A 24,776-nucleotide genomic window follows, 5' to 3' on the forward strand; every position below is an offset into this window, starting at 1 on the left:
TATTGTTTGCAAGAGAAAAACCAATAACAAAATTCAACATAATAAATCACTAGCCACCATGAAAGATGAAATTCATTACCTTCCCTAAACAATAAGCAACATTAATATAATAGTCAAAATGAAAGAATAAAGTAAATGAAAGTTAAGAATAGTTTTACAGAGCAGGATAGAGATTTAACAAGATCTTCCAGAAATTAAAAGAACTTAGATGTTAACAATAAAGTTTCCAATTAAACATGCTGGTAGTTATGTTAGCTTGATGAGAAGTAAGTAACTGTTGCCACAACAACATCTATCCTAAGGTATATGTTCTCTTACAATGTGACATTGACATTCATCCATCAAGAGGTAGAATCTACGTTCGTTCCCCTTAAACCTGAGCAATGTAATTTCTAGCTGGCTAGCTGGCTAACTGGCATGTACCTTCTCTCTCCCCAACCCTCCACACCCCTGCTCTCTCAGGTTACCAACCCTTGAAAAGCCACCATGTGAGAAAGCCCAGATTATATATTCAGAAACCACAAATAGGTGTTCTGGCTGACAGTCCCAGCTGAGTTCCCAGCTGATGGCCAGCATTCACTGCCAGACATTCAAGTGAACAAACCTTCAGGATTCCTGGCCCTAGCTTTTAAGTCTTGCAGTTGAGGCTCCAGACATCATGAAGCACAGACAATCTGTACCTGTATGAATTACTGACCCACTGAAACTATGCAGCAATAAATGATTGTTGCTGTTTTAAGCCACTAAGTTTTAGGACAATTTGTTACACAGTGACAGATCATTATGACATTAACTCATATCAATATGTAAGGAATAAGGCATTTCTCTCTTGAACATTCTACTACCCAAAATCCAGTTTAGAGAAAACTCTGTATTCTATGAGGACCATTCCTTCCAAGGTTCCAAAGGACCAGTCATCCATTTTGCCATTTGACTTATCATAATCTGCCCCCAAACTGAAGAATACTAGAATGTATCTCCCCAATATACTTATGATGAGATTAGTAGTTCAGTAATGATCTCTTAAAAAAAGAAGTGGATCAAATAAAGAGAACCTGCTTTTTAAAGACTAGGGGCCTTATAAAACCAACACATTCTGGTTTTGCAAGTATTTTCTATATTAGTCAACAGAAGAGTGGTCAAAGTTCCTAGTTAATCAGGCTACAATAAGAATTTGGAACCTGTGACCCTATGCTGCTTTTCACAAAATTATGTGCTTATTCTTTAAATAGAGCACTGGTTCCCAAACTCTGTCTCGTGGCTCCTCTCTTCCTGGATGAAGAAGAGAACAGCTGTGAATGTGCGCAAGCCTGACTTCCATTAAATTGCAACCTCTGATCACTAACAGGGTGGAGGTATGTATCCATTATTAATTATTGGGAAAACGTGAGGCAAAGATCAGCAGTTTGAATAACTCCTCTAAACTGCTGTAAATGGGTCGCAGTGGACTAGGTTTGAGGACACAACACTCTTTAAACACATCTGATGCAGTTTATTTCAAAGCTGCTGTTTTGAAATAAGACAATTTCATGAACATTAAATAACATGTACACGGTAGTAATTTATTATACAATATTTCAGATAGACACATTGGAAATGTAACACATTTATCCTAGTGATCTTATATCGTCTTACCTGTATGTTCTAAATGTTTTAATGTCACATTGTCAACAGGGAAAAAGCTGAGGATAGCACCATATTCTGGACACATGTTTGCTATTGTAGTTCGATCTACTATAGATAATTGTGAAACTCCACTTCCAAAAAACTCAACAAACTTTCCAGCCACTCCTACTTGCCTGAGGTGCTATATAAAGAGATACACAGAAACGCACACAAAATTAGCATGGATTTTCTGAAAACTATAAAATCTAATTTTTAATCTATTACTACTGACAGTGAAAGAGGTCCTCTGTTATTTTTATGAAACATCAACTCATTCTGGTTTTCCAGGTATTTTAAGGTAAACAGTCAATAGAAGAGTGGTCAAATGTTACTATTAGGGTAGAAAAGGGCTTGAAAGTTCAAAATGGCTAAGATTCCCGTTTTAATGTCTGAAATCAGAGTATACCTTAGACTCTATGGTGTGTCTGTTAGTTGGCAGTCTTCTTTCTTTCTTAGCAGCACATAAAACAGTGGTGCTTCTAACCAATGATGGCATCTTAGATTTAGTGAAATACTAATATATTGATGAAACTGTGTATTTAAATTCAAAAAATTATATACTGCTATAAAAATTCTTTGAATGCCAACTACTGATCCAAATATTTACAGCATCACTAATTATAGGTAAATTTTTTTTTTTAAAGATTTTTTGTTTTTGATGGGGACCATTTTTAAAGTCTTTACTGAATTTGCTACAATACTGCTTCTGTTTTATGTTTTTGTTTTTTTTGGCCACGATGCATGTGGGATCTTAGCTCCCTGACCAGGGATCGAACCCGCACCCCCTGCACTAGAAGGCGAAGTCTTAACCACTGGACCACCAGGGAAGTCCCCCTAGGTAAATTTCATTTTGATACGATTTAACATGTGGCCTCAAACTTAATTCCTTCTAAAATCATTTTTCTTATTACTAATTTTTAAGTAACCAAAAACAGCTACCCACCTTCTCTCAATTGTAAAATGCTGTCAGAATGGTATAGAGGGACTGCTCAGCACAGTGACGAAGTAAGAAACAACATTCAACCTATGAATAATATTAAGCTCTAACATTTTATAAGTGCTAAGGATCACTTAATCCAAACGTTTTATAGATGCAGAAACTCAACCCTAAAAGAAACATGTTTCCTAATTTTCACTGTTTTATTTCTGAGGATAAGAGCCATATAGATTAGATACAGTAAGCCAAATGCTGCTTTCCCCAAATTAATGAGGTACCACAATATACATTTTGAAAAACAACATATGATTAATCCTACAAAGATCATGAATAGAACACGACCTCAAATATGGGACAAAATAATAAAAAAGATACACCTACATATTTAATTTTTGCATCAATAAGCCAAAATGTCAAAAGTATACATAGAACATTGTTAAGAAAAAATATAGCTGGAGGAATCTAAAAAGCACCATTAATTTTCAGTATGTGTGAAGGAAAAGAATTGATTTTTCTAAAATTATAATGGGATATTCCTTTTCCTTTAGGAATAATCCTTCAATTCTCTATTTAACTTCTTGATCTTTTGGTACCACACACTGAATCAATCATTTCTGCAAGATATCAATTTTTTTCTAATTAGGGAAGAGGGATCAATACTAAATGGTGAGGGAGGCGATACCATTTACTTTCCCTGCGGAGTATTCTGAAAGCCTTCAGACCAGTAATCTAACCGAAAATGCTGAGACGCTGGGATCCAAATTGGAATTATTTGTGGAACATTTCCCAGGTTCATTCATTTAATGAAATGGGACTTAATCATTATAATAAAGTTAGTGAAAACTAGAAACTTAGGATGGAGAGTTACAAATTATTGTCTTCAGGAAACCCTACAGTACATATATTAAACGCATGCAGCCAATATTTTAAAAATTCAGAGAAAAAATTTCTATATAACACTTTTATCATTTCTTTTTATTTTTAATTGAAGTATAGTGGATTTACAATGTTGTGTTAGTTCCAGGTGTACAGCAGAGTGACAATTTTTTTTTTTAAATGTTAAAATAGCCAATAGAAAAATTTGACACTACCACATTTTTACAGCCTATATTTTTTAAAGTACTATCTAATACAGTAATAGTTTTCAGGGGACAAATGATTCAAATAAGTATTAAAGGAGATGCAATTAGACATTTCCTAAATACGATTTTTTTTTTTTTTTAATCCACGAAGGCAACAAACATTCACTGAGGCAATAAGGCATAATGGTTAAGAGCGTGGACTTAAGAACCTGACTGCCTGGGTGGGAAACCTTGTTCTACACTGACCATTCAGCCCTATGACCCTCTGGTTAAGTCATTAAACCTTACTGTGTCTCAGTTTTCACAGAATTAAAATAAGGATGGTAATAGTAACAATCTCATAGGCTTGTAACGAAGAATAAATGAGTTAACATGTCAAGTGAACAACGACACAACAAATTGTTTTGTACTTACTAGTATAAAGGGTTAAATTTTGCTATTAGTACTATGATGACATAGCTAATAACATCAGAGTGCTGAGGATGAGGTGATGAACCCAAATCCCTGCTCTTATGGGGCTCTTCTACTTACAAAAAAAATCATGTCCACTAAGTTACACAGCTAGCAAAATTTTAACTTACCTTTGTAATGCCAAGAACAACATCTATGGATGTAACAAAAGGATTCGATGAGCCAGTTAATTCACATCCAACCACCTCTGGTAAAGTAAGAGAAGCTGGCAGACCAAGCATAACTGCTTCTGTTTCAATACCTCCAACCCCTAATGTAACAGACAGGTATATGAGTATAGCGCATTTAAAGATAATTTATCTCTGCAACATCTAAATCTCTAGGTGTTTCACGAGCTTGTCTTACACAGTACCTTGCACAGAATTACTATAATGCTATTACTGTAGATATGGAACTGAAGTCTTCTCAAAAGAATGACTCCACTCACATGGTTGGAAAAAACTGATTTTTACCTTTATTTTAAATTCAGAAAACATTTAGTATCTATTATGCTAGGTACTATGCTATGCTCAAGATACAGTATGAATAGAACCCAGCCCTTGTCAACCTCAAGAAGCTCAGTCTAATGATAAAGACAAAAAGCCAACAATTATAGCACCCTATAAAAGAGTACATACACTCTGCCAGAGGGAATAGCTGATGCAAACCCATGAGGTGCAATAGCACAGGCCACTCAGGGAAATAAAAGATGTGTTTGGGTAAATGGCTAAAGAGGCAACAGGTTGTGAAGAGCCCTATGAAAAACATGAAGAGGGGGCTTCCCTGGTGGCGCAGTGGTTGAGAGTCCACCTGCCGATGCAGGGGACACAGGTTCGCGCCCCGGTCCGGGAGGATCCCACATGCCGCGGAGCGGCTGGGCCCGTGAGCCATGGCCGCTGAGCCTGCGCGTGGCCACAACAGTGAGAGGCCCGCGTACCGCAAAAAAAAAAAAAAAAAAAAAGAAGAAATTTGGATTTACAAAGAATGCTAGGAGAAGCCACTGAAGGACTTTAAATAAGGGAGTAATAAGCACATCACCTTCATAGACATCATCATCATCACTAACCACTCCACAAATGGTAGTGCTGTGCTGGGCAAGGTCCACATTTCTTTTCATAAATTCTCTCTTATACCACACTGTCCACAAACACTTGAATTAAGATTTACTTTTGTTGCTGCTGTTATAGGTGAAAAAACAGCCTCAAAGAGGCTATAAAGACCCTGCTATTTATGTTCTTTTATAAATTTCCTGACATCCTCTCCCCAAAAGAATTAAATATATTTAGTCATTTACTTACCCCACCCCAGAATCCCCAAACCATTCACCATGGTTATATGAGAATCTGTGCCAACGACACTGTCCGGAAAGAGGAGGTCCTTTTCTTCAAAAACCACTCTTGACAAATACTCTAAGTTTACTTGATGAGCCATTCCAGTTCCAGGAGGGATTACAGCCACATTCTTAAAAACTCTTGAACTCCACTGTATTTTATTTAAATTTAAGAAATCCAACTGTTAGCATATATCTGAATTTGCCTCATAATCAACATATAAATAAATACTGACACTAAAAATATTTTACCAGTGTGCATCATGGTCAAAGTTTACAGTACATAAAAACAAATACACAGATACTAAACCTAAATATATTCATTTTGCAGATTAAAACAAAATTAAGTCAAAGAAAAATGTTCCAATAGTCCAGATAAACAGTAGCTTTCAACTACATTCCAAGGATTCTCAGGGATGGGAAAAGGGGTAGGCCCAAGTAGAAGACCCTCCAAGCTCACTTGAATTAGAGCCACTGTTTTTAATATTTTGTTATACACTAGGGTTTCTGATTAAGATTTTATTTGAAGGAAAAAAAGTAAAAAAGGGTTCTACTGCTAGTGTTTAAAAACTTCTAAAGATATAAAAATCAAACCTTTCAATATTTCATAAACTCCTATTAAAAAATTTCCCCCCAATCATTTATACCTTGAAAAATTGAAGCCTCTCTCGATTTCGGCCAAATTCTACTTCTTGATTTTTTAATACTGTTTCAGGTCTAAAAAGAAGAAGAACTGGCATTAAATATATGTATTACAGAAAAGACTTGCCTTGTTTCTAAGTCTACATATTTTAAAAATTCTGGGAATAGCAGTTTACTAGACTTCTCAGAATCAGTTATTTTCTTTTCAACAAGGAAGCTCTGTTTTAAGTAACACTAGAAAGCTACTGCAAGGACTTAATTATTTAAGCCATGGTCCACACCAGTGTCCCAAACTGTACTTAACATGTATCACTGTGAGATTTGGCTAAAATATTAAAAGTAGCATGGTAACCTTTGTTGGATTTTCCACTGCAAGGAAAAAGAAGGGTTGTAGCTTAATGAAAAATAAGCATGTACATCTCCACCCACTTAACTCTTGTACCAGTTAAACTAGGAGATACTTGTTGATTATTACAATGTAAGAATGACAACTCAACATTACTTTATAGTTTAAAAAGAGCTTTTGGTAAAAATTTTATATTCATCTCACCTAAAATGAAGGTTCTATTTTATATAAAGTAGTATTTTACTTTATATGGATTATAAATATATTTTACATGAATTATGTAAACTAAGAGATAAAAACAATTCACTGCCAAGCAGTAAACATAGTACCATTTTTAGGAAGCTATTTTTATCTAATGGATATTTTAAAAAAAATTATTTCTAACAGCTTTGTTTATTTCACTTGCCAGCTGGTGATTTAAGTGTTGACTAGAATATCAATATAACTTAAATTATACATGTCCTCCAGGGTCCAGATAATTATAGTTGTTTGTCAACTTTTTTTAAAAAAAAACAAAGATTAATAATTCATTGCTGAGTGATCATTTGAAGCCATAGCACATCTTAATGAGATTTTTCTTAGGACCTCAGGGAACATAGCTTTCTAGAGCCACTCCAATTATCTTACCTTTTCATAGTATATATAGCTACAAAGTACCACACAAATATTTATTAGCTCATAACCTGACTTCAAATCAGGCAGTGATTTCAAGTGCCAAATGTATGCTCTCAACTCTCTATCCCTCAATTTCTTGTTTGAGTCTATAATTAATATTTCACTGATGCATTAAAGCACATGAAAGAGTTACTATTTTCATACAACCAGGGACTATAACATATATGATCTTAATACTTTGTAATTTAGAGTCAAAATTGAGGGGAAATGTTACACCAGATTGGATTTTTAGAAATAAAAACATACCATCTTAGCACTTCATACCAGTTATAAAAAGATACCCAAGAAAATCAATGATTTTTTGAATCAATAAATCTTCCTTTTCAAGAAATTAATTTCTAAATAAGAAGAGAAATTAATCTCAAAATTCAACATGTCCCTAACAATCAGGACAGCCAGGTAGGGAATAAGGAGTACTTACATAAATGTAAAACTGTCATGATTTGATGGCAAAGGACCCACAGATTATATTGAATTCTTAGAAAGGAAGAGCACCTGAGTTCACTTATAACCTGAGGCTTTACAGCTATATTGAGCACAAAATTTAGAACTACCCAGAATTTGAAAGATCCAATTTAGGGACAAATGAACTAATATATTATTTGGTACTTATGATGAAATATGTGTTGATATTATCCTTAGCTAGCCTAAATCTTAAATGTGTTAAATTTTTTTCAATTTGAAAGAGTGTAAGTCATTTTTAACTCGTCTTTAAAAAACTTAACAGTCTAGTAACAATGGGATAAACAACATAACTCTCTTAAAATAAGACTAAGACTTTGGAAACTTTATAGCATATAAAAATTCAAATTATAGAACTCTTGTTTTTATTTTGAAAAATTGCCTATTAGGAAATTTAACCAACTCTTAAGAACGGGATTCTTTTCCAGGCAGGTTTACTACTTTCCATGGTATTATATAGGAAACTGCTTATCTAAAAGGGCTCATTAAGTTTATAACATATGATAATGATAATATTCTTAACACAGAGATCTCAATGCAATAAAAAGAATAAGAAATCGCCTAATAGGAAAATAAAGCTAAAAATATAGATTTCATAAAAGAAAGCTGAATGAATAATGAGCATGTGAATGGTATAAATTCACTAAAATAAAAAATTTACAGTTCAAGATAATTTTCTGTCTACATTAGTTACAAAAATTAAATATATTTATAGAAAATTCTTAAGAAAAGTTTTCTTCAAAGGAACAGAAATAAATCATGGTATTTAGAGACTACCATTTTAATTAACTTTGCTTCTTTCAGTACAATAGGAAGCACAGTAAATATGAAGGCAATGTAACAGGAATCAGGAGGGGAAGGAGAATAAACGTGATTTCCTTAACTGAAAAATAATCTGGTACTAATAAATATTTTTAAAAACATCTCATACTCAGGCACTGGTTGCAAATGAAAAGGACATAGAATGGGTGTATTTTCGATCTGCGAAGAAAATCTTCCTGAGTTTCGGCCTAGTTCTCCAGAATCACACGATCCTCGGCAGGTAGTCTGGCCTCTGCAGGGAAGCTTCTTAGGTTGCACTCTAAGTGGAGAAAGCTTTCCTGCTTTCTGTAGATCACCACCTCCAGGATTTGGAGCATTCTGTATTGCACTATCGTTCCAAAAAAGGAAACAAAATAAAACCATTTAAAAGTTACAGAAATTTAGGTCTTCAAAAAGCACACAACAGCAATGCTATCTGGAAGTAACAACTGAATGTTATTCAAAGGTTAATATATCATCTATTTCAGGTTTCAAAAGCAAATCTCAGGGGCTTCCCTGGTTGCGCAGTGGTTGAGAGTCCGCCTGCCGATGCAGGGGACACGGGTTTGTGCCCCAGTCCGGGAGGATCCCCCGACATGCCATGGAGCAGCTGGGCCCGTGAGCCATGGCCGCTGAGCCTGCGCATCCGGAGCCTGTGCTCCGCAGTGGGAGAGGCCACAGCAGTGAGAGGCCCGTATGCCGCAAAAAAAAAAAAAGCAAATTTCAGATTACCAAAAAAAAAAAAAAGTTGATTTATTTAAATTTATGGAGATTAAAAAAAAATTGTGCCACTAAAATCATTTTCATATAGTAACTTTTGGCAAGTAGCAAAATCAATTTTTTTTCCCATCTAACAACTTAAAAGAAGTTCAGAGCCATCGTTTAATCTAGAGGGCAAAGGCTCTCACAGGTTTTAATAAATTGTAGCCTTATTCCATTACTCCAGGGAACGTAAAAAGAAAGCTGGTACATGAAAACAGAATCATGTCTTCTCTAGTTTGACTTTAGTCAAAAGGACCTTTTAAGTATAAGAAATTTATTTCAGTGGAAGGAAAATACAGCTGTAGTAAGCTCAGTGTTTTCAATCACCAATTTAGACATTAAAGGCTCACATCTTTAAATTCTCTCTGGAAGTTAAAAAACAAAAAGGAAATGAAGGCTTAATTCAGATATTCACTCCAAAAAGCAGGTCCTAGGCTTATACATATCTATAAAAAATGGCAGCAGAAATATACAAACATGAAAATCAGTTTAAATTTAGACTGAGTTAAAAAGAAAATTCACCAATACATAAAGTTTTCACCAGTTTTTCTTTTTGTATATTAGTCAATACTAACTGTAGCAAACTTTACTCTGGCACAAATTATCTCTATTCCCTTTCTTCTATACCACACACTCCCAGTGGACTGGCTGCCAGTCAACGTGCATGGCTGTCTTTATAAATATGTGTATTAAAGTACCATTTGTTGAAGTCAATTTGTAAAGAATGATCAACCGTGAGATCTGTCGGACAGGCAGGATGGACTTTCTTAGGGTCACCTCCAAGAGTTTTCACTGCCTCCCTCATAGCAGCAAAATCCACCATTGCCGGTATTCCACTAAAAAATAAAGAATGATCAACTTCTAATTCTTCTTTTATATATGCTCAGATGATTAATATGCATTTTTAAATTTAAAAAGTATTCCTTTTTAATTTGCATTCATGTTTGATAATGTACAGGTTATCCAAAGTTAGATGTATCCTGGTTTAATGAGAATTAATATTAAATATTATCTGAGAATTTGAGGGCTCAAAGGTAGATGTGCCAAAAATACAACAGATGATTTTTAGAGGCGTAAGAGAACTTCAAGGAAACTGCCTATGGAATTTTTTCTCTTGCCTTAAATTTTAAGATACCCCTCCCTCTTCCCCAGCTCCAGCCTCTTCACTCCTAGTGCCTTCTTGTCTCCAAAGTTACCCACTAAATATATGGATATAGATATAGATGGACCTGTATCTATATCTACATATATATCTACAGCCAACTATATAAGAAGCATTTACCAAATGCCTTCAATGTGCTAGACACCAATGGTATAAGGCCAAATAAGGGAGAGTAACTGGTCTCAAGGAATTTGTAGGGAAGATAAAGTAGCAATTATAGAATAGTATCATAAGTACTACAGTAGCAGCATATACCAGGTACACAGAGCAGTAGCTTACAAACCAGATTTAGGTGGGTGGGTGAAGGGGATGTTCTTATTTGTCTAGCTAACTCCTACACCTCCTTCAAAACTCAGCTAAAGGTTAATTCTTCCAATAAGTAATCTCTGGACACACAGATTAGGTAGAATCTTTCAAGCTATGGTAAAGACTTTATTCTAAGTGTAATGGAAGCCAATTGGAGAATAGGGGAATGATATGACCTTGATTAACATCTTTTAACCAAGTCACTTCACCTACTGTGAAAAGACAAGACTATACATTCCAAGTATGGAAGCAGGGATACCACTTAACAGATTATTATAGTTATAGTCCAGGTAAGTGAGAATGGGGCTAGAATCAGGATGACTGTGGTGGAGATGGTAAGAAGTATTTGGATTCAGGATATGTATATTTCAAAGGTAGAGATGACAGAAACTGCTGATAGACTGGATTATGTACAAAGGACAGGAACCAGGGTTAACTCCTAGATTTTTGCTCTAAACAAACAGGAGACTATAGTGCCATTCAATATGACAGAAAAAACTTGGAAAGAATACATGAGGGGGGCTGAGCAATGAAGTTTTGGATATGTTAAAATTGAGAAGCCTATTGGCTATGTGGAGATGACAAGTAGGCAGTTAGAAAAAAGTAGTTTTTAAATAAATGGTACAAAAAAAAAAGTGCCTAATTTTTGACAAATAGCTTCAGTTTAGAAAAAGCAACTTTTTAAATTTATAAACTAATCTTCATAATTAAAAAACAAGAGAGCCATCAGGGAGTCTGAATTTTAAAAAGCGAACACTCTGAAAATTCATCATGAAAAATAAACCTATCACTCACGTAAAATCTTGAAGAAGAACACGGGCAGGGAAAAAGGGCACTTCAACATTGCTTTGTTTGGTTTTCCAGTCTAAAATGTTCATAACATCTTCCCTTTTCATTAAAAAGCCATCACAATTTCGCACAGCAGCTTCCAACAGGACCCGTATTGAGTAAGGCAGAACATCTGATTCAAGAGAAAATATTACTATTAATAAGGGAATAATCATAACTACATATTGTAAAAATTACAATAGCAAAATGATACAGACACAGATGCTTTGTTTTCTCAATTAAAAAAATTTTAGTCTAGTCAATAAGCAACAAGGATTTGCTGTATAGCACAGGGCATTATATTCAATATCTTGTAATAACCTATAATGGAATATAATCTGAAAAATATATATATAACTGAATCACTTCATGTACACCTGAAACAAAATATTGTAAATTAACTATATTTCAATATAAAAAAAATTTTTAGTCTAGTAAACAGGGAGTGAAACACCATTCTTGTTAATACCAGGCTTTCTATAAATTTGACTTTCCTGTGTGTAAGCTGAGGCCCTGAAAAAGCAGAGGTAAAACCTTCACCTAAACTTTAATAGAATAAATGAAAAATTAATTAACTAATTAATTAAAAAAACTTCACACAACAGCTGTACTGACTTGGGCATATGAGACTGACAAGTACTTAACATTCAGGGAAAACACAGAAAAACTGAAAAGCACAGATAATTAGAATTAAATACAATAATGAAAACATCCCAATTATGGCAAAAAATGTTTAAACTGTGTAAAAGTTTGTAATAAATTTAAAGGATTTCCATCAAAAATAGTTAAGGTTTAAAAATAAACCAGGGTGCTTAGGTGAATAAAATTCATTTCATGAAAATTGTCAGTAACTCTTGATTACCAGTTTAAGGAGAGAAATAGATTTCAATATTTAAAAATTTTTTGATCCTATTATATTCTCACACTAGATTTTGCCACAAAGAAGTATTTCCTTAGGACTTAAATGGAAGACTAAATCAGTATGAAATTAGCTAAGTAATGGTAACCCACATAATAGATTATTATGCAGCTGCTCAAAGGAATGATGATCTCTGCATGCTGATAAGAAGTGATCTCCAGGGCTTCCCTGGTGGCGCAGTGGTTAAGAACCTGCCTGCCAACACAGGGGACACGGGTTCGAGCCCTGGTCTGGGAAGATCCCACATGCTGCGGAGCAACTAAGCTCATGTGCCACAACTGCTGAAGCCCGCACATCTAGAGCCCGTACTCTGCAACAAGAGAGGCCCGCGCACTGCAACCAAGAGTAGCCCCCGCTCGCCGCAACTAGAGAAAGCCCGTGCCCAGCAATGAAGACCCAATGCAGCCCAAAAAACAAATAAATAAATAAAATAAAAAAGAAGTCATCTCCAGACTGTACCATTGAGAGAAAAAGCAATGCAAAACAATGTTTATAGTATATACCTTTACAGTAAGAAAGGGAGTAAAAAAAATATGTATAAGAATATGTATTATTATATATTAAATATAAAACTAAAAACTATAATTTTAAATATATTAAATATATAATAATATATACTCCCTCCCAGAAAGAACAATGAAAGGATAAAATAAAAAACTTTATATATATATATATATGCCATATAGTATTTTGGTTGTATCTCCCTAGCAGGATATATACTAAGGGCAAAAAGATCCACAAAGAAAACAAATTATGTTCAGTCATTAGTACTGATATTGTAGTTTTGAAATTGTCATATATACAATGAGAAGAAAGCAAAAAGTACTTTTGTTACTATGGTTGGGAACCAAGATTTAAGAGTAATGACGTACAAGTATAAAATCAGAGTAGCTAGTTTAAAAAAAAACTTACACTTCAATAGGTATCATCAGGACAAACTCATGATTTTTCTCTTTCTAAAAAATATGTACGTATTTCCTATCTCTGATTAGTGAAAATGCCTAAAATGATGACAATCCAATAGTACTGAACCACTAGCAACTCAGGTTGCTGTTTCTAAATACTATTTCCCATTTTTTAAAAAAACAGAGTTCCTTGGAGAAATGGTTAGTTCCGTATTTGGGGAAGGATATGCACAAAATGAGCCTGGAACATCCTGTGTCAGAAACCAAAGAAGTTATCAAAGACTAATGGGGACACTAATGGATCAATCTGAGCAACAAAATGAATAATGACTATAATACACTAAAATATATCAAATATATAAATAGCCCTTAGTTCATAATGACTCTTTTGCTACAGAAACTCGTTACTCTGAAAACTGACAAATAAAGGGGGGAAAATCAATCATTAATCTTGTCTTTCCTGATTTCAAGTGACAAAACAGTAAAGAGGAGAAAGTTCCTCGTAATAACAGAATTACAACTAATAAATGTAGAAGGGCAGTGATATGATTAGAAAAATCACCAATGTGCAGCACCTAATGAAACAATGGATCTATACAATGATAATAAGTGGATGCTAAAATCCTGAGGTGATATATGAATGGGGAACTTATAATGGATGGATCAAGCTGAGAACAACTACACCCAACTCAGCATCACCAAAAGTAGGACATTATAGATATTATTTGCCTCCTGATGAAATAGGAAATATAAGCTAGGAGATGTTCTTTGCAAAAATACATACATACATAAATAAACCTGAACCTAATCAAACATCCAGCTCTAACTTCTCGTTAACAAGAAATATGGGGGATAGTACAACAATAAAATAAAACCATGAAGAAGCAATCAAATCCAGAATGTAGTACATTCTACAGAAGAACCTGATTTCTTCAACATAAAAATGGCATGGAAAAAGGAGAGAGGATGAATATTATAGATTAAAAGAGATTTAAGAGACATAAATACCAAATGCTACATGTGGATCCTATTTGGATACCGTGTGAACAAACCAACTGAATAAATGTATTTTTGAGACAACCAGAGAAATCTGAACTTGGACTGGGTTTTAGATCATATTAAGGAATTACTGTTAATTTTGTTAGTTATAAGAAGTCCTTTCATACATCAGAGATGTATACTGGAGTACACTTACAGATTTTAAAAATGGTGGAATATCTGAAACAAAAGATTGACAAAATGTTGATAACTAGCTGACAAATACACGGTGGGTTATTATACTATTCTCTCCCTACTTCTATGCTTGAAAATTTTAACACACACAAATTGAAGATTAATGAAGTTGTAAGTAAAAAGGATAAGGGACTACATAATCAGAAATACTAGATTCAAAGCCAGTATTTGCTATTTACAATAGGTATGACCTTTGGAAAGCAACTCAAGTTGATGAATTTTCTCATTTAAAATGGGAATGCCAGCTACCTAACATATGTGAAGAATATCTTACCTCAGCATCTATCTAGTACATGTAAAACCCTCAAACAAACATATTATGACAAACAGTAGGTACTTAACAAATATTCGTTTCCATTCTTACCTCAATGAGAAACATAATGAAGCCCCCCAAACCAAGAGGAATTACAGAGGGGACATTTTTTTTTTAACAGAACATTTGGAAATGATGAGAAGTAAAATATTATCCCAGAAGCAAACACAAAATTAACTTTGGTTAATTATTCTGGAAAAACAATCTCAGGAATATTTTTTGTTTTAAATAGCTTTATAAAAAGCATTTTGTCAGATTTCTAGTAAAATATGGTAAAATAAACACCAGTAATTATCTCCACTCTCTCCTGCAACCCACTAAGAAAACAGTAAAGAAATAAAAAAATTATAAACTCACAAGAACAAAGAAAGAAACAGAGAGAAGCAAAACTAACAAAATTTTGGAAAATAGTCCTTGGTTGACTGGTAATGGACTGAACAGAATAGAGAAAGCTGAAACTAAATGTCTACATAGGGGAAAGGCAATCAGAAACAAAGACTAGGAATCAGGATAGCCTGCAATTTCTTAAGAGGAGTGTAAGAAACTAGAAGGCAATGTAACAATGCCTTCAAAATTCCAAGAGAATTTCCAACCTAGAAATCTGTGAACAGGTAAACTATCAATTAATCAGGCAACGTCTCAAAAACTTACTTCTCAGGCACCCTTTCTTAGGAAGCTACTGGGATATGTTCTATAAAACAAGGAAGTAAGTGGAAAATAAAAAATCATAATATCTAGGAAATAGTCTCTTGACACAGGAAAGCACAGAGACTCTTCTAGGGTAATACCGTGTAAGCCACAGTGCAATCGAAGATGGAGTCCAGATGGTATGCTGCTAAGAGAAGGGAAAAAAATTAATTGATAGATTACCTGATTATACCAGAAGGAGTTTAGTTCTTTTGGAGAGTTTGGAGATGAAGTATTGATAAAGACATAGAAAACTAAGCAAACAAAAAGACAGTCATTAATTCCAGGAAAAAAAATACAAAGTTGTAAGAGAAATGAGATGCAATCATCATTTACTACATGGATTGGCTGAGAATATTTACAGTCATAATATAAGCACTGAACATTGATTTAACCAAAAATTATAACTATACTAGGAAGAGGTAAATGGGATATATGTAGGGGAGAAGAAAAGTGCCAAATTCTCATTTTCCATAGTAAAAAGTAAAGTCTAAAATTGAAAAATCAAGAAACAGCTGTATAAGCAAGACTATTTAATAATATGGAGGACACTACCAAAACAAATAGCCAAAAGAATTAAAAATAAGTATTCTCTGCAGAGTAGAAATTTGGGCCAGGGTTACTCTTTTGGTTATAATTTCAGTGGTCTGTTTTTTAACTCTATCATTTGAAAATTAATATTAAATTAAAAAGCAATATCAGATAACAGTGTGCTAAGAAAAAAAGAATCACAAATGTTAACTGGACATTTTGTCACTAAGGAGCACTAACTTGCAGATTCGTCTAATTTCAGAATAACTACTAGAGGCCTACAGCAAGAGAAGATGCAAATAAACACCCTCTCCCCCAAACAAAAACAATTTATTTCTTATTTCTCTCTGTGGTAGCCAGCCTCCAAGATGATACCAGTAATCTTCACCTCCTGGCATTCATGCTCTCACATAACCTACACTGAAGATCAGTTGTTTGTATGACCAAGAGTATGGCAGAGATGACAGTGGGGGACTTTCTTCCTCTCTCTCTCTCTTTCTTTCATTGAAGTATAGTTGATTTACACTGTTGTGTGAGTTTCCGGTATACAGCAGAGTGACTCAGATATAGATATATAGATGCATTTCTCATTATGGTTTATTACAAGATATTGAATCTACCTCCCTGTGCTATACAGTAGGTGCTTGTTGTTTATCTATTTTATATATAGTAGTACATATCTGCTAATCCCAAACTCCTAATTTATCCCTCTCCCCTGCCCTTTCCCCAATGGTAACCATAAGTTTGTTTTCTATGTCTGTGAGTCTATTTGTTTTGTAAAAAAGTTCATTTGTATCATTCTTTTAGATTCCACATATAAGTGATAACATACTGTATTTGTCTTTCTCTGTGTTACTTCACTTAGTATGATAATCTCTAGGCCCATGACAGTGTGTGACTTCTAAGGCTAGATTATAAAAGTATTCCAGCATTAGCCTTCCTCTCTCAGACTGCTCACTCTGGGAGAAGCTGGCAGCCCGTTACAAGGACAATCAAGCAGCACTGATGAGAGGCTCATGTGGAGCAGATCTGAGGCCTCTGTGCCAACAGCAAACACTGACTTGCCAGCCATGTGTGAATGGGCCGCATTTAGAAGCAGATCCTCTAGCTCCAGTCAGGCCTTTGGATGACTGCAGCCCCAACTAACCCCTTCTGTAACCTCAGGAGAGATCCTGAGCCAGAACTATTCAACTAAGCCATTTTCGAATTCCTAACCCACAGAAACTGTGAGATAATAAATGTTTACTAATGCTTTAACCACAAAGCTTTTGGTTTAATGTATTACATAGTAAGGGAAAACTAATACAATTCTCTTCCTCAACTTTATTTAAACAGTAACATCTACAGTTATTTACTTAGGATCTACTAAGGAGAAAATATCAATGTGTTTTACCTACATTATCTCATTTAATCCTTAAAGTAAATCTATAGGTAGATACTCCAGAGCCCTAACAGTAGAGAATAAGCTAGCAGGTGTGGAAAAATGGACACAGGTGCTCTAGTTTGTTTTTAGCAATATTAATTCCATATCCCTACTCTGGATCAGGCACAAAGTTCACCAAGGCCCTTAATCTCTTTCTTCTTCCGTATTCTCCCTATGGCCCCCCACCACATACTATCTATCTCATGCTCCAATTACACCATCGTAAAAGTTCCTTCTCCAAATCTCTCTGATCCCCATTCTCACACCTTTTCTTCAACACCATGAGGACTTTCTTTCTCCCTTATCCATCAGCACCTGCTTGTCTGTACCTCCCCTCACATAAGCAGTTTAGCTTCCATGTGGTCAAATCTCTTGTTTCCCCAAACTGTACACTTTTTCCCCTTTGTTCTTTTATCCTATCTGTCCATCAAAACACCAAAACACCAACCTGTTTTGTCCTTTCAGTTGGTGAACCCCACATCACCTTCCCACTTATGAAGAACTGTTCTTTCTTTTTAAAAAGAACTTCATTGAGGCATATTTTACACATAATTCACCCTTTCCAAGGATAAAATTCAATGATTTTTAAAGCAAATTTACCAAGTTGTACAATCAGCACCATAAATCAGTTTTAGAATATTTCATCACTTAATTAGATTCCTCATGCCCATTTGCTGTTAATCCCTGTCCTCTCCTTGCCCACACCTGGAAACTACTGATCTACTCTGTCTCCATAGTTTTGTCTTTTCTGTATATTTCATACAAATGGAATCATCCAATAAGGTCTCTTGTGTCTGGCTTATTTCACTGAGCATGCTTTTGAGGTCTGTCCATGTTGTAGCATGTATCTATAGTTAATTTCTTTTTATTGCTTAAGAGTATTCCATTGTATGGCTATACCAAATTTTGTCTATCCATTCACCCAGTGAAGGACATCTCGGTTGTTTCCAATTTTCAGCTATTATGAATAATGCTGCTGAGATGATTCATTTGCCAATCTTGGTGTAGAGAACGTTTCTATTTCTCTTGGGTAGATTCCTAAGAATGGAACTGCTGGGTCATATGTTAAATTTATGTTTAATATTTTAAGAAACTGTCAAACTATTTTCCAAAGTGGCCACACCACTTTACATTCCCACCAGCAGTGTATGAAGTGACCTCATTTCTCCATATCCTTCCCAACATTTGTTATTGTCTGTTTTTTATATAATACCCATTCTAGTGGTTGCGAAGTAGTTCACTGTGGTTTTATTGGTGGTGATGTGAAAGGAGGAGGAAGGAAAAAAACAAATCCCTAAAACATCAACCAGAGAAACTGGTACCAATATAAATACACGATTACAACCTCAGTTGGGTCCTCACCATTCACTCAGAAATTCTACTTTGTTTCTCTGATCTGCTTGTTTTCCCACACTCCACAATCATTCATTCATACCTTCAACTACTCTCCTTAAAATCAAATCTCTATTTGCCTCCTACAGAATCTAGCCCCACTTCCTACCTCCTAGATAAATAAAAACTAATAGTTCCTATCTTCACTTCCTCCTACTTTACACACAAGCCTAGATACCTCTCGATTTATCCTTTTCCCAGTTAAGAAGGCAGCTGTGGACCTCCTCCTACTAAATGCCAACTTTTATAGGAGTTCTGCATCCAATTCCCAGTGATACATTTTAGGACCCATGAGTCATCAATTCTCTCTCCTTTTTCTGTAATCTATCCTTCAACTGGATTCTTCCCATCAGCATTTGAAGTCTCTAGCCCCAGTTTCACACATACACACGTGTACACACACACACAGCTTCCAAGTACTATTTTCTTCAAACTCTCAACCAAGTTTCTTGAAAGAGTCACCTATATTCCCAGTGTCCACTTTTCTACACATTTCATTTTATACTTCTACACTTCCATTCACTCTTCAGCCCAGCCCAATGTGATTTCTTAAAATATCAATGAAACAGCTCTAACTAGAGTTTCAATATTCTCTCAACAATATTAAATGGAGCTAACAATTTCCTCCTTCTTGAAACATTCTTTCTACTGGCTTTCACAATACCATTCTCCATGTCTCCAATCTCACGTTTCTGCCTTACTTGCACACAGAAGCAATGACTGCCTTTGTTCCAGACTATCTTGAAAAAGATGTTAATATAGTGAATAGCCTTGGAAGATAAAGATAGTGTCTCTTTCTGGAGCAAACGGCAGGCATGCTTACTGTCCATTATAAAAGATTTGGGTTCCCTAAGTCAGACTTCATTTTCTGTAACACAATCTCTGTGTGCAGGTATTACCTGGCCTTCTTCAACAAATGTTGGTACCAAGCACACTGCTTTGCTGTGGGTAATAAACTGTCCATTGTCTCTGATCCAAGAGTTTTGTGTCTTCTGCCAGCATCTATGAAACTGTCAGTTTAACCTACAAGGAGAGTGAAATTTTGGCACTTTTACAGTTCTCAACACTTTCTGGCAGTCCTGTTTCAGTTTCCTGGCTGACCTCTACTCCTTTACCTGATCTTTAAATGTCGGAGTTCCTCAGAGTTCATATCTAGGCTTATTTCTTTTCTCACTCCATATCGTCTCCTCTCAGGAGTTTTAACTGATCCTATGGCTTCAACGGACTATCTCTATACCAATAACTCCAAAATATTTTTCTGCAGTCCAGATCTGTCTTCTGAGCTCCAGAACCATGCAGCTAATTGCCTCACAAACATCTCTACTTGAATATTGATATGTTCCCAAATTCACTAGTACCTAAACTGAACTCTGATTTCCCCACTGCCCCTGTCCCATATCACTACCACCTGTGTTCCCTAGCTCAGTAAACAGCACCACCTTCCACCCAGATGCTTATGCCAAAGCATCTAGGCAACATCCTTGACACCTCTTTTATATATATTTTGAATTTGTCTACTTCTATCACCACCACCGCTAAAACTAGTATAAGCCACTACTATGTCATCTCTCACCCAGATTCTTTAGTTCATCTTTCTATCTCCATACATGCCCCATACCAGTGGTTTTCAAAGTGTGGTCCCTGGACTCCTGGGGGGGCCCTGAAACTCTTTCAGGGAATCTGCAAGGTCAACTAAGACATTATTTGCTTTTTCCACCATTTTGACATATGCGCTGAAGGTTCAAAAACTAGTGGATAAAACTGCTGATGCCTTAGCAGGACTCAAAGCAGTGGCACCAAATTGTACTTGTACTCACTGTATCGTTCATTTTCAGGCAAAATACCAGTTTCATTTAATAATGTCCTTGATGAAGCAGAAAAAGTGTTAATTTTATTAAATCTCAACCACTGAGGTCAGGTCTCAATATTCTGTGTGACAACAATGAAGTGTATACAGCATTTCTGCTCAAAACCAAAGTACAATCATTGCTCAAGGGAAAAACATTGTGTGATTGAATTACAAGCTAAATTAGCCACTTTTTCCAAAGAACACCATTTTCACTTGAAAGAACAAATGACCAACTATGACTATTCAAATATGGATATCTGGCAGACATTTTCTCAAAAATGAATGAAGTAATAAGCCTGTCTGCTCATTATCTAGTCCCACCACTCTCTGCTCACTGTGTTCACTGAAGATCTTTGAGAAATAAAGGTTCACTAAGTTACACAGATCTTCCAAATGTGGACATATTTTATTATACAATATATAAAAAATACCGACACGCACATTTGTTAGTATCACCGCAGCCCTTTCAACACGGGAACCAGAGCTCCCATGAAGCTGCCTGGAGGGTCACACAACGAGCTGCTGCTGTTTCTGCAAGCCCCCATGTGTCCCATACATCGTGAAGGGCTCTTGCCCCTGCCAGCATCTGTTCTCTCAATACACGTTCACAGTACCAGTTGCTGGTTGCCTACTCCCCTGCATGTACTCAAGATGATGGCCTACTGCCTGCCCAGCAACTCCAGACCAGCTCCAGTCTGACCAAACCAGCAAACTTCTCTGCGATCTAACGAGCTGAACCACACCTTCTTCAATGGTACCTGACACCCTTCCAATTTTTCCTTCCTTGGGTATTCTCTGTCAGCCCTACAGGTACCATAAAGAATTTCCTTACATCTTACAATTACTCTTGTATCACAGTTAATAATTATTTACATTAAAGTTCCCCTATTCTATGTCCTGATTGGACTGAGACTGTTACAACATACTAAGGCACTGTACTTACATTCTCCATTACTGAACTGTGTGCTTTCTTTAGCACAACGATGCTATCTTAGCCATCTTTCACCCGCCAGAAACATCTGAGTACTCAATCTTAGCTGAATGAGTTAAACAGCATTGTTGAGAGATGCATGCACCGAATATCAATAGAAAACTGGGCTGGATTAATACCACCTCTTCTAACCAGGAATTTCCAGAATCCTATGAATCTGGAAAGCTAATCCTCTAAAGATAATCAAAAAGACATGCGGGGAACCAGAACAAGCTTGTGGCTTAAACTGAAAAAGTATGATAACATGTGTTATCATACTTCTGAAATGAACTGCTAACAACAGATATCCTTTTGATCAATTACTCAGTGTAAGATCCAAGAGGTGGTTCAGGCTTTAGAAAAAGATGCCGAGGTCTGCTATTTTACATGGGAGGCAGCTGATGAAAGGCATATCCAGGTTTCCAGGACTGTAGATCTTACCACTCAAGGCTAAGTGGCTGCTACTATGATTAGGCAATATAATTTATCTCTCAGTGCAGAGGTCGCAAACTGTTGGCCTGCAGATGTGTTTCGTTTGTTCTACACAGTTTTTAACATTTTAAAGTTTAATTGCCAACACTGAAAAACCAGAGATTTTTTTACATGAAAATCCAAATTTCTGGCTTAAGATAAATAGAAAGTTTTACAACACCAACCTCACATTTCTGCTGGAACTGAGTAGCACCTACTCTTTTATATAGAGCATTTGCTCTCCTGCTTGCCACAATTCCAGCCAGGGCCATTTCACTTGTTTATGGTGCCTCTATGGTCCTTATAAACATGAGCATACAACCCCTAGTGTAGCAGTTTTACAAGCATAGACTTTGGAATCTCAGATTTTTGATCAAGTTTCTCCTCTATCATTTTTTAGGTAATGGTACTGAGTAGCGGGACCCTGGCCAAGTGGGTAATAACAGAACTTATAGAATGGATATAGTAAATAATCAATAAACACTAGCACTTTATTACTGCCCTTATTAAGCTGGGAAACAGAATGGTATTAAGGGGGGAAAAGTGTTGGTCTGAAGTCAAAAGATATGAGTCTAAGACCAGATCTTCTCACTTAGAAGATATGTGACCTTAGGCATATTACTGAGATTTTTAGCCTCATTTTCCTCATGTGCATAAAACTATCCTCCCTAACACAAAGCAATGTAGTGAAGATAGATAATGTAAAAGGGTTTTGTTATTTCTCAAAAGTGATTAATTCCAGGTTTAAACAGTAGATGGAGAAATTACCCATAGGAAATATCAGTATTAACAACAGGCTTTAGATAAACTAAATATGAAAGAGAAATACACTGAAGACTGATGGAAAGGGGAAACACTCAAACACTCTAGGCCTGCCTAAAGCCTCAAGGAGGCTATCTTTGGAGTCCAGGCTAAGAGAGCAAGGGGACTGGTAGAGTAGCTTTAGGGTAAACTAAAAACCCTGTTCAAGGCCAGGAGCCTGGAGAAAAGATTAAGAAACTGTTCTAGAAGGCCCTGTAACCCCAGACTTTGCAACAGGATTAACTCACACCCACGTCTCACTACTCAAGGTACTGTTTATATCTCTAACCAGTACCAGGCTGGAATGGAACTGATTTCCAATAAAGAACTCAGACCTTTTTTGTTTTGTTTGTTTTGTTTTGTTTTGTTTTTTAGTATCGCCATGGAGAGTCCAAGAAGGCAGAAAGAGAAAACGGATTCCTGCTTCTTTAAGATTTTTTTTTCACTCACTGACAAAGGTAGAGAAAACCAGAAAAATAATATCTATTATTGATAAAGGTAGAGACACACTCACTCTTCTCATTTGCTCCTGGTAAGCATGTCATCTAGCACTATCTGCTAACATAACAGGCATACTTCATGGTGCCTGTCCAAACCGCCATCCATGGAATAGACAGTGCTCAGTGTCCCATTACCTCCCTGGCTACAGTGCTGAAGCAAAAGCCAACCCCTTGGCAGGTGAATGACCAACAGCCTGGTGGAAAAAATATAGATTCCTCTCTCAGGAATTTGCAATCAGGACACAGGCTGAACCAGAAAGTTGTTAAGAGCTAAGCTAGAGACAGAGGTTGCCATTTGTGGCCACGTATAAAGTTAGTAGGCAGAGGCAGCTTGTCTGCAGTGAAGTAGAGGGAGCAGAAGAGTGGAAGAGGGCCAGGAATCTGAAGCCCTGAGAGAAAAAATAAAGAGCTCCCTCACTTTTGGCTCATTGCCCATTTTCTTGAGATACAGCCACCTTTCATTTGCCCGGGAGCTCTGTATCATTACAATCAATCTTTCTTCACTTGAGCTAGTGGGTGTCTGTTCTCTGCTACCCAAAGGACCTAATCTAGAATAGAAATTGTCTACAAAAGCACAGTTAAAACCAACAGACCGTTGGACAAAATGTGGAGGGTGGTGAGTGCATGATTGTAGATGGAATAGAATCACATTAGGTAAAGGTAATCCTTAGAAAGTTATGTATTGTGTGTAAACATTACAAGCAAACTATTTCATTGCTTACCGAACTTACAGCCCTTTCCAGAGTGCATGGAAGAGACAAGATTAGAAAACATGGACTTGTGTTCCTACCAGCAAGATAACTGACCAGCAATAGATGCCTGACTTGCCCAGCCAAACCATAGGTTAACTATAGGTTAAAACAATAGGAGAAAAAGTCATCTAGAGATACAGTCTTAACTGGCTGGTAAGCTAATCATAACACACAAAGAATGGCTGGTAGTGGCTATATTGGGTATTACACAATACCAATAAGTAAAGTGGGCTGTGGAGACAGAAAACTGGAGAGCAGATCTTCAAAAAGAAACAGATGACAGAAAGAACAGCCTCTGGCTTAGAAATTCTAGTTCCCATGAGGCCTGACTGTGCTTTCTTCCTTTGCCTTTGGAAGTTTGGAAACTGTAACAGCATCTTCTTTCTTGAGTGCTGAGTTAAGTGAGTTTCTGTTCCTTATATTCAAGGACAAAGACTGGAAAAGACAGTACATATACAGTAAAAGTGAAAAAGAAAAGTGATGCGGGTGGAGGGAGCAATACTTTCAATCTGGTAACTATATAATAAGGTTGCATCAAAATTTAACTACTACACACACACAGCGGCTTTATTTATAAACAGG

The 24,776-nt window shown here is 36.0% G+C and overlaps 1 protein-coding gene across 3 annotated transcripts in view; it reads right to left on the reverse strand.

Annotated features, from left to right (window-relative positions):
* IREB2 (iron responsive element binding protein 2) overlaps positions 1–24,776 on the reverse strand; it is a gene marked incomplete at both ends in the record, with an annotated part of 44,520 nt that overhangs the window by 15,538 nt on the left and 4,206 nt on the right. The window contains 7 exons of one of the 3 annotated variants that reach the window (XM_079701100.1): positions 1,636–1,807; positions 4,266–4,405; positions 5,433–5,616; positions 6,112–6,197; positions 8,492–8,739; positions 9,851–9,988; positions 11,416–11,531. In XM_079701100.1, the coding sequence (XP_079557226.1) occupies positions 1,636–1,807; positions 4,266–4,405; positions 5,433–5,616; positions 6,112–6,197; positions 8,492–8,739; positions 9,851–9,988; positions 11,416–11,516 (1,069 nt within the window). Of the gene's footprint in view, positions 1–1,635; positions 1,808–4,256; positions 4,406–5,432; positions 5,617–6,111; positions 6,198–8,491; positions 8,740–9,850; positions 9,989–11,415; positions 11,582–24,776 lie in introns of those variants that run through there. The other 2 variants (XM_079701099.1, XM_079701101.1) reach the window with 2 other exon arrangements.

Source organism: Hyperoodon ampullatus, assembly GCF_949752795.1.
Source record: "Hyperoodon ampullatus genome assembly, chromosome: 3".
NCBI classification, from domain to species: Eukaryota; Metazoa; Chordata; class Mammalia; order Artiodactyla; family Ziphiidae; genus Hyperoodon; species Hyperoodon ampullatus.